Raw genomic sequence first — 11,511 nt, 5'->3', positions numbered from 1 at the left:
AGAGTGGGGGGGAGGTCGGGTGAGGAGGGAGAAAGCAGCCGGCTCGTTTCAGGAATCGAACCAGTCGTAATATTTTAGTTTTTTATCATCTTTAACGATTGTTGTTGTTGTTGAAGGAGCCACTTGTTTTCATTTTGATGTATTGCTTCTTTAATGTTTTCTATTTTCTTTACTTCAGGAAGAATAGCTGTTGCCATGGTAACAAGTGATGTGGATCAGAATAAGGAACAAATGTAGGAAATACTGTTTAAATCTGAGTCTAACAGCACGTAAACGTTCAGAAGTAGCAAGAGTTCACAAACAGCTCGCCGTTAGCAGGAACACGCTAATTAGCTAAAGGGGTGACGAAGGCGTTCCACAGCACACGGCGAGGGAAACGTATTTTTGCGTGGGCTTGATGAGGTTCTTAATCAATATAAATGACTCAGCGTGAAGTTGGCAGGAAGCCGAGCGTTTAATTACCTGATGTCATGATTTCTCACTTCTGCAGCTTCATCTGAAGCGAATCTGTCGTTTCAAATATCTGCTTTGGTTTTGTAAGGAGGATTTTCCAGCATCACTTCTGTCTGCGCGCCGCTGCATCGCCGGCAGCAACCATCCCGGCAGCAACCATCCCAGCACGGTGCTTTTCCACCCCGAAGGTGAAAGGTGCCGTTTCCCTTGGCGACGTGTTTGATAGAAAGTTACAGGCTTGAGGGTTTGACTCAAGTTTAACAGGAAAACATCCAAAATCCTAAGTTTGAACTTGTTTTGGGGTTCTTGATCTCCCCGTAGCACCAGGATGTAACCGAAATATGGACCCAGCAGTCTCATCACGTAGACAGCTCAACATTCACTGCCCCACATAGCAAGCTGGTCTGGCCCAGATCTGGTGTCAAGCCGGCACTGCTGGCTGACTGGTGTCATGGCAGAGTCTATGTCAACCAGATGTGGGCCAGGTCTGGCAATGATGGCACTGTTTATGTTCTTATTTTCCTATTTCAGTTAGTAGACCCAAATGCCATGTTGCAATACTATACTGCTGTGGTAACCAACGTTTCAAATGCAGGTTTGCAGGTTTGTAAATGTACACTTTATCCAAAACCTAGTTTACTCATTGTTACCACTGGGTGGCTGTAGCTCAGGAGGTAGAGCAGGTCACCTGCTGATCGGCAGGTTAGTGGTTCGATCCCTGACTGCTCCAGTCTGCATGTCAAGAGTGAGAATGTGTATGAATGTAGTTAGAGCACTCAGCTTAGAGAAAGTGTGTGAATGTGGCATGTTGTAACCGGGAGAGAAGAAAAGTGCTGTATAAGAATCAGTGTCTGAACAGAGTTTCGTCATGTTACTTCTGCACTATTATGTCCCGGCGCATGTTGTTATTACATGGCTTGATTAAGGTACATATCAAGCTGACATCTGGGGCCAGAGCTGAAACTGTTCTGGGCCAACACAGGGCCAGCAGTGTGTCTGCAACTGGCCTTGTGCTGACCCATGTGTGGGTCACCTCTGGTAAACCAGATCTGGGCCACCAAAGGGCCGTCATTCTTTGCGGTATGTGGGCCATGTGTAAGCACATTGTGTGGGCCAGATCCAGGCCATACCAATTTTGCTATTTGGGGCAAAACACCATTTTCCTTTAATCACCCACTAAAGTATCTCTGTGTTCATCTGTTGCTTTATCTGCTGGTTTCTCCTCGACTCCAGTCCTCATCCACTCCTAACATCATTTATTTCTTCGTGGTACCATTCATCAGACACTTTCCTCCGTCTCAGCCCATCTGAGCTCGCCTGATCAGTCTGCATCCATTTTTAAAAGACTTCATCTTTCCTCTGGGAAACGCGGTTTCGTTCGTAACATTAGGATCCTGTCTCAGCGCTCATTCATCACCACTTATTAATACGAGATAACGACACAGTATCAGATTCAGCTGAGCACAGGAGCAGCTTTTGATCTCCTGCAGCCTTTTTACAGATTTAAGATGCTGCAGGGTTGGATATCGGGTTGTTCATTTATCGTCTGTACTCTGCTGAATCTTTTTGTTGGATACCAGCAGGACCTCCACCTGCCTCCATCTTCCTGACATCAACATTCACACACAGTAAGAGCAGCAATCTCTATAAAAACTCGTTTTCATTCAGTCTTTTCAACTCTTGGTTCTGGGCGATGGGATAAAGTGCCATCCTACCTGCTGTTTAAATATTTTATATGTGAGGGGCAGCCTATCAGAGGAGTGGGAGGAGCTAAAGCAGCCAGCCTCAGTACTTACTTTACTGTCCAGGATTACAGGATGGACTGTTTTCTGATGACCTGATGGTTAAGTTTATTATTTAGCTGTATAATATATATAATACTATGTACGTCTTCGGCTCGTGATCGTCTCTCATCCCCCCCACCCCTCCCCACCCCCCTCCACTGTGATTTTTGGGCTTCATCAGCTCGTATCATCTCATCAGCTGAGCACCATTTCACAGCTGCTGCCGTTTTGCCCCATTGCTCCCGAGTTTTATATCCACACTGGTGGGTTTTCCTTCTGGCTGACTGGTCGGTCTGGTCTGTGAGTCACAGGTGAGATTGAGGCTGAGAAAAGGGCAACCCTGGTTTCTCCGTCAGGCTGCTGCCACTGTGGCTTTTCTCCTTACTGTATGAGAGTACCTGGTTTTCTTTTATAGAATAGCACTTTATTTTCATTGTACATGTAGAATGAAATGGTGGGTGACCACACCCACTGGGCTGGAATTAAATATAAAGAGTAGACAGCAGGAAAACAGGATATATAGACAAACATAAGAGAGAGGTGCACATTAGAGAACAGTTTCAAAGTGCTTGAAAGAAGTGCAAAAGGACTGGACAGAGTCTGTGTGAGTGTCCTATGTGCCCCACCCGGAGCCTCCGGGGGGGGGCAAAGTCAGTGTTTTGGGTGGTGTTAATGACCCTCTGTGCAGCCTTCCTGCTCTCGGTCGTGGCCCCTGAGTACAAACTCCAGGCAGGAGGAGAGCACGCTCTCCACTGAGGAGCTGTGGATGTTACTCTTCCTCAGGAGACGGAGGAAGTGCAGCAGCTGCTGGGCCTTCGTTACCAGGGCGATGGTGTTGTGGGTCCAGGTGACATCAGCACAGATTGATGGATTTTAAAAACGTATAATTAACCTATTAAAAAGACATACGAGTGGGTTTGCAGTTTATGGAAGCTACCGTGTTCCTGTGCTTTATCGTCAGAGAAACTGTTCTCAGCATCAAAGAAATGAAAACCCAAAGGAAAGCGACGACGCCACGGGCACTTTACAGCCTCATCCAGAGTAAATGGAGTCGAGGTAAACAGAGGTTTGTTCTATGACTGCCATCGTAGCGAGGATTATACAGCTGGAGTAAGCAAACAGGATACGTTTGACTGCAATCTGCACGGACAAATACCTGCGATTACATTTACAACTGTAACTGTAACCAAACACGAGCTTTTCCTGATCCAAACCAAACAACTAGCTTAGCAATAACTGAACAAGCAGTTTTCTTAGAAATCAGTTATCAACCAGTTATAAACGTTATCATTTCATAGTTTAATGGCAGATAACTTCTACGTTTAGCTATAAATTACATAAGTTTTCTAGTTTTCTTGGCTCATTGCTGCAGGCTTTTCAGCAGGAGCATAGTGAGAGCGATTGTGTAACCACTGCAGGCGTCCTGCAGATCCTGGGAGGAAGTTTTGGCTTCTTTTCATATCAAACAATCTGCTCTCCAGGTGAATTTCCTGCTCTAATATATGGTTTCCTGGTGCAAGAAAGAACTTGTCTGACCTTTAAATGTAGGCGTTCTTTCAAAGAGGTTTATTTGTTCAAGCATACTCTTTGTTTTTCATGTGGCTGCAGTCAGCTTAGCATACAGATAATACTCGTTAGTAACTGGAGGTCAGTCCTTAAACTTTTAATATTCTTTCCTCTGTGGAGTCTCCCTCCTCCAACGTGCCGGCCACTTGCTTACATCCTCATCTTTTAATTCTTTCAGTACGCTCGGCTGCCTGAGAATGTATTAACAGGCTGGACATTCATCAAAGTGACATTATTCGCATTCATCCTCCCCTCTGCCGGCGCTCCACATGTTTAAGATTAATTTACAGGGACGAAGGAAACGCTGGAGAATAGACTGTCTTTTAACCGTGACTGCAGAGGAGTGTTCAGTCATATGCAAACAACAGAAGCTCCTTTAACCCAAAAGCATCTTTGGCCAAGATGACCGCACAATCCATCAAAGCCCTTATGAACCCGAGTTAGAGATGATCAGCGATCAACACCTGCTTCCTAACATCAGCAGCTCAGAGCAGCTGAACTCACCTGAGACTGTAGGAATCACCAATACATATGAGTTCATGTGTTCAGTCTTCATTTCATGTCCCTCCAGTTTTTATGAACAGCAAAGTTTATGAACTGTTTGGGAAATTGAAGCGCACGTGACTCCAGATTCACCACCGAGCCTCTCGCGCCGCTCAGACCCAGAGTTTGTTTTTTGCGTATTTTTTGTGAAAATGTCATAACCCCCCCACTGAAGCAGAGATTCATCCTACTCAGCTGAGTCTGAGTCGCCAGCAGCAGGATCCTCATGTGCGTCTGCAAAGTTGTTGTGAACTTGTTAGTTATGCCTCTCTGCAGCCGGCTTCTTTATGCAGAGGTGTTCTGGTTCAGAGCACTGAGGAAACAGCTCTGTGGCCACCGCTGTTAGTCCAGCACCAACATTTCCCTGCTTCAGAGTGCTGCTAGCATCTACTAATAACCAGTGAGTGAAAACACATCCGTGTGGAGGAGGGGGACGGGACACATAAAAGCACCAGCAGGACACAAACCAACGTCTCCGGCATGTAAACCTGCGGCTTGACCGCATTTATGTGACTAACATGTGACTATTATCTGTTAGAAGACAGCATTGCTGCAGCTGCTGCATAAGAACGTCAGCTTGATGGGCAGAAACCTGTTACGACTCGTCTGAATAACGTCTCAGTGAGTGGCCACGTTGCAGTCTACACTGTGAGGGTGTCTTTCTTTGGATCCAGACAAATGTCTGTAACGTGTTTGCCGTCGGGCATCTCTGCTGATGAAACTGAGCTGTGAAGCTTCTCTCACAGGAGTCGGGGAAAGGAACGTATTCAAAGTGCAACAGAGCAAAGAGCAGAATTGGTTTTATTGTAAAATTAAATCCTAACTTTAAAAGGCACATTTTTGTGGGGCGTTGTTCCAGGCAGAGAGGCCCAGATGTTCGTCTCGTCCTAGTCACACACCTGAACCACGTCAACAAAGCAGCAGCTTTACTCCGAGTCGCTCCGTAATGAAGCATCACCTTGTGTCTAAGGGAGAGGCGTCGCGTCAAAGAAGCTTATTTCCACCACCTGCGTCCATTAAACTTTCTGTCACTACTCAGAGCTCGTGGCACAGGTGGTAAATCGACAGCTTCTCATTAACTTCTCACCAGCACAGCGGAGCGGTGCAGCGTTTATATCACACCTGACGCCGCATCAAACCTGCTGCCAGTTCCTCTCACCTGTGAACAGGACGCTGAGACACCTAAACGCTGGTCCAGGGTGGGTCCACTTCACAAGCTTCACCCCACTTCACAGGCTCACTTAACTGCCCCAGTGTGAGGTGGGGGTCACCACCCCAAAGCCCAAAGAATGACATCATGAGCAGATAAGATTTCCTTCAACATCTTCAGAGTCATTTTGTTGGTTTGTCCTCTTCACACCATGATGCGCGCTCTATCCTGGTTTCTGCAACTGTACCTGTAGAAAAGCAAGCCTAACCTCTCAGATGGACCGTTCATTGTAACCGAGGCGTTGATCGCCTTTCTTCTGTTTCTGTTTCAGGACGAGAAGAACCAGGTGCTGACCACCAACATCTGGCTACAGCTGGTGAGTTTTCTTTCTGGTAAAAGATTAAGATGATCGTAGAAAAGGGTCCAGACGGTTCTTACACCAACTGTAAAACATTCGTTTTCACACCTTCAACCCACTGACTGTATAAAGATGCACATGAATATTACATCTGTTAATGTTGTTCTGAGCTCGTGCTTGTGGTGCTCAGGTGAGCCGCCTTTACCTGTCAGGCACGCTGGAAACATCAGCGGTTTCCAGGAGACGTAGTTTCGAGTCTTTTTCCTCTTTTCTGTCTTTTTTATATGTTTTTACAGCCGAGGCTGAGCGCGTTCTACGCCTCAGTGAGAATCCGTGTATTTGCCAACATGTCAAACTTTATCTTGAGGGTATGTTTGTGCCAGCTTTGACATTTAGAAATGGACGTCCCTTTTTGGGGGGAGTTTAGTGTAATGATCCATAACTCACTGCCGGAGGATTAGTTCAAGATATGAGCTAGCCCTCCACCCAGCCTCCCCCTGCCGTCACCTGCAGAGAGTTAAAGCAGGGTGTCCGCCAGCCGTCGCAGGCGGGAGTCTCGGTGGCAGTCGGGATGGCGAGCAAACTGACTGTTGGCAAAATAAAGCGAGCAAACACTGACGATGAGTAAAAGCCTGCAGCCACGCCGCCCCATCCTTCCACAGAGGATGAACTCCAGCTCTGCCACTTGACCCAGATACAGTGAGTTTGCTGTGATGGAGAAAAACTCCAAAGAGCAGCGCCAGCGCCGCCTCTCTGTCTCCACGAATGCTGAGTGAGCCTCGCCACCTCCTGCTCTTTGACGCTTTACATCTTCTCCGTTCGCTTTGAGCCGGTCTCGCTCGGAGGAAAGCCAGTTTTCTTTGTTTTCCTCGGGCAGGGCTGACTCTGGTGTGAATGTCAAAGCTAATGGCGAGCGCAGGAATCCATTAAGAGAGCTCCTTAAGCCCATTTCACACAGCTGTCCAAATTTAATTAGGTTTCATATCAGGGCCTGTGGAAAGTGCGTTTGTACGGTGGCGCTGCACTAATCCGGCCTAATCTGCTCCTCTCGGATGGAAAGGTTGGTTCCTCCCCAGAGGCTCTCCCAGGACCAATGACTGTTTTGGCTTAATTTAATTTGGCTTCAGCTCCTCTTCCTCCTCCTCTGCTGCTGCTGGAGTCATTGTTCAGGGTTTTATTGTGAAGGGGAAGAATGTCTTTAAGCGAGGAGAAACATTTCTGCAGCGGGAGCTGGGAGGCTTTTTAATGTCAGTGTTCCTGCAGCTTTTGTTCGTTTCCTCCTGGCAGACGAGAAACTTTGACTCACCGTGAGAGTAAAAACGGCCTCCTGGATCACATTTCTTCCTTCAGGGGCTCGGAAAGAGCTTTCACGTTTATTCTGCAATGATTTTGTTGAGCATTCGTCCCATTTACAAGCTGTTTGTACCCAGACGCACAGACTCAGAGCAGCATAAAGGAGCGTGAACACAGAAAAATGACGCTGTACTTTAACTCTTACTCCACTTAAAACGAACAAAGCAAATGAGCAGTGAGGATATTTACCGCCTTAAACACCTTAGCTGTGATGGTCTTTGGCCCTCAGGTTAAAGTTTTGGTTTTGAGATTTATCTTCAGCTCCAGTATTTTTTTATACTTTTTAGCCCTCAGCCATGAAAGGCTGCTGGAGGGTCGAGAGCAGCAGACGCTGTAGAGCACAGAGTTTGAATATCAGTGACCTCAAGGTCAAAGTCAGAGGTGCAAATGTAGACACTAAAGAGTCACAAACCCGGGGCACAGAGATGTTACAGGTCTAATCAGAAAGACTTTATTCCTCGAAGGGGAAAGCAGGAATGAAACAAACCAAATAATAATGAATAAAATCGATGCACTAAAATCCCACACAGTCCCACGATTGTCCTACGACCTACAACGAAGCGGTTAAAGACAGGAGATGAATTCCTCTTCCAGAGCGGGGATCAGCTTAGTCCCAGGAGGACGAGGAGAAGCCTCCCGTCTCGTCCCTCCACCTTGCACTCCGCAATCGGTCCCTCGCTCGCTGCCATCACCTCTTCCCTCGTGTCATCGCCCTGATAACAGACAGATTCTGGCTAGAACCATCGCTTGGGAAGCTGGCCTGGCTAATAGCCATGCCGACCCTCAACACGGTTGCTCCCGGCGAACAACAGTGGAGACAGCCGTACTCGATCACGCACGGTTTTCCCCGCTGGCCGCCATCTCTGTCGCTGGAAACTGGGACGCTGGTATTTTGTTATTTCCTGGGTGATCAGCGTTAATGATCGCGTTGACTTCCACGCCTCTGTCCTGCGTTTGGGTCTGAACGTCCTCTGGGATTAATGACACACACAGCCACATGTCATCAGTTAGTTTCCACGATGAATGCAACAATGTAACGTGCAGGTATTTAGTCCAGACTCTGATGACTGTCATGACATCACTGCATCAAAATGACTGAAAAAATGTTTAGAGTTGATTCAATATTCAGGGCAAAAAAAGTAAAAGTTGTTATCATAAGTGTGCATTCACATGCTGCCCTGTGATTGGTTGATTAGATACTCGTGTTAATAAGCGTGTGGACCTAATGAAGTGGCCAGCGAGTGTAATAAACATGAAATTCTTCTTCTTCTTGTAATAAAATAACAGCAGCTCGAAGTTAAACCATTAAAATAAAATATCTAAAATATTGTATTTACCTCACGATTTTACTGCTGCCTGTGGTGACGACAGGATCATCTTCAGCTCTTCAGCAGCTTTTACACGTTTAGTCGTGTTGAAACAAATAATTAAAGTGTTTGGAGAGGCCTTATAATAATCAGCGGCTCTTTCAGAGCTCCAGAGTCTCCCTGAAATCTTCCAGAATAAAAGCGGTGCCTTGTCTCTGAGCTGCTGCATTTCTCTCTTTCTTTCTGAACCTTATCTCGTGGATCAGTCGGCCTCTCCCTTTGTACTGTGCAGGTTTCTGTTGGTCTTATCCGGCTCTGACTTGTGAAGCTTGGGAGGCTTTGAACATCCTCCCTGCTCATTGAAATTACCTGTGAGCTCTCAGAATCAAACCGGCTTCCTCGGCGTGTTCTGAAGTTTCTCACATGTTGTAGTCTCAGTGGTTTCCATGCTAATGCTAGCGGAGCGAGGAGTTAATGTTGTGTTTTATTACGTATTTCAGCAAACCTCACGGAGTCAACATATTCCTCCTGAAAGCTAAGAAGTAAAACGTCATCCCAACTCTTTTAATATTTCAACAGTCGCAAGAATTGAATATGTGAAATGAAAACTGAAGGCCTTTGGATGAAAGCGCTCTGATCTAAATCACCAAATCTCTCAAACTGGAAAATTAATTGGATTAATCTTAATATTTAATTAGTAAAAAATAAAATATTTAGGCTTCTCTGTTTGCTCCGTACGTCTCAAAAACACGCTGAAAACCACCTTTAAGCTTTGCTGCTTTACACGCTCGTGCGTCTGTGACGCTTTGACCCAGTTTCTCCAGCTTTGCTGACAGTTACAGTCGAGCAGCACGGTGCACTGAGGGACGGTTCATCCAGGTGCACATTCAGGTGTTCACAAGCAAAGCAGCAGCTCTGCGTTACTGATGGCTTCCATTACAACAGCTGGCCTGTGTTACCTTTGTAAGGGATCTTGTGTAATCAGAGTAAGTGATGGAGAATAAATCAGTAAACGATACACAGCACAAGATGTACTGGCTGGTTTACCAAAACATTTCTTATAACTTTAACTGAAACCAGCTAGTTGTTTCTAATTTGTGATGGAGCAGTTTTACAAAGTCTAATGCGGGAGGCTAACGTCGTTTAGCTAGCCTCCTGCATTATTTGGTCACATTATTTACTTATAACTAAATAAGTATCAACTTTACATGAATGTATCTACTGCTCTCACCTGAAACAGTAAAACAGCAGCTCTGGGTTAATGATGGCTTCCATTACAACAGCTGGCCTGCGTTTCTTTGTGCCGCTGCCACCTACTGGTGAAACTAAATATCACTTTAACACCACATCAGACGGGAGCAAACGAGCTGTTTGCGCTGTGCTATGATGTAATGATGTAAACTACTGTCATAACAAAAGCAAAACGAGGGGAGCACGACCACATTCAAAGAACAAGAATTCTCAGCCTTGTTTTTAACACTCAGGGTGACACAATACCAAACCCCATTATCCAAACTCTCGGCATCACTTAACACCGGATAAAAGAGCTGAGATCCGCAGCTTTGTTGTTGGTGTGAATGTAATAATCCAGCTGTGATCCCTGATAATGCTGAGTAATTACAGAGTGAGAAGAGAGCCCGTTTTACACCATGACACGGTTGGAAAGGTGTATTTGGTGAAGTCTAACTGTTAGTGACACACTTTTATTGATCTGTCAGATGAACAAATCTGCAGTGATGCAGCAGTAACTGAGCCTGTGGGCGTTTACGCGCCATCAGTGCGTCCAACCAGTGAGGCTGCTTTACTCTGACGTGATGCTTACAAAGTAAGTGATGACATGTCTTTGACAGACGCGATGATGAAAGGACATTAATGGTAATGGAGTCACACTTTTATGTTTCTTGTGTCATAACTTAAAAGTTATTATATGCACAGCGTCACGTTTTTGTCAAACATCAGATGCGCCCTGCATTTTTTACAAAAGTCAGAGGCTTTTTGAGGGGAAATATCTCTGCAACAGTTCAGCTCTCAGTGGAGTCCTCCGGGAAAAACATTTCAACTCAGTGACAGGAAGTAAACAAGATGAAGAGGGATGTGTGCGACCTTCAGTCACCACAGCCTCAAACCGTCAGCACGGACCACAGAACTCGGAGAAGCTCGGAGACGTAACGAGGGCCGAGCCTGCCGGGGAGCCAAGTATGCAAATGAGGCGATTCTTGGCGGCGCTCCGTCCTCTCTCAAACACCCGGAGCTAACAATGGCTGTTACATAAGATCCATCAGTGTAATCTGGATTTCACCAGCTGAGATTTGGAGGTCAGGCAAACAGGAGCCAGCTGCTGCTGATCACACAGAAGAATCACATCTGTGTGATTTTACTGTTGGCCCATCATTTATGCAGGTTTCACAGAAATACAGTGAATTTGTGGAAAACCGTGTTTATTTTTATTTGAACTAATTTGCATTTTTCTGTGTAATTTTGAGTACGTATTATGTTAAGACATGCTTTTATTTTATTGATTTATTTATTTTCTCCCCCTTTTAATCTGCAATGGTTCAGTCCAGAATCTATTTGGGCTGTGGCTCAACCAATTAACTGTCACCACCTCAACTGGTCAGCTGGTTTATTTGTGAAGATGTGATTGGTCCATGTGGATTTTTTTTCTGTTTCCTGTTTTTTATTTAAAGATGCCGAAACGCGTCGGTCACTTAATAAATCTGTTCCCGGTTACTTTAAGCATCGGTGGAGTGTTCATGTCATCAAATGTTTACATACAAGTTTTTTTTAAGAAAGACCCAAAAACAGGACACATTAGCCAACAACATAAATATTATTTAAACCTGCAGGAGTGGACACGTTAGCTCAGCTGATCTGAAAAACAGAAATGTTGACCTAAAATAATATTGCAAAGCTGCTCCGTTCTTCAGCATGGAAACCAACACGTGTTAATGTTAGCATCATCATACTGGAGCCTTTTATGGTAATATGGCAGGAAAA

General features: G+C 45.5%; 1 protein-coding gene across 1 annotated transcript in view; it reads left to right on the top strand.

Annotated features, from left to right (window-relative positions):
• Positions 1 to 11,511, top strand: part of LOC102299724 (neuronal acetylcholine receptor subunit alpha-7) — a gene marked incomplete at its 3' end in the record, with an annotated part of 62,264 nt that overhangs the window by 11,133 nt on the left and 39,620 nt on the right. The window contains 1 exon segment of the mRNA XM_014338124.1: positions 5,828 to 5,872. Within this exon segment, the coding sequence (XP_014193610.1) occupies positions 5,828 to 5,872 (45 nt within the window).

The sequence above is a fragment of the Haplochromis burtoni genome, unplaced genomic scaffold, assembly GCF_018398535.1.
Source record: "Haplochromis burtoni strain Fernald_Lab_line unplaced genomic scaffold, NCSU_Asbu1 Contig_210, whole genome shotgun sequence".
Lineage (NCBI taxonomy): Eukaryota > Metazoa > Chordata > Actinopteri > Cichliformes > Cichlidae > Haplochromis > Haplochromis burtoni.
Note: the sequence above shows the minus strand (reverse complement) of the source record. Positions and strands in the feature narration are given on the sequence as shown.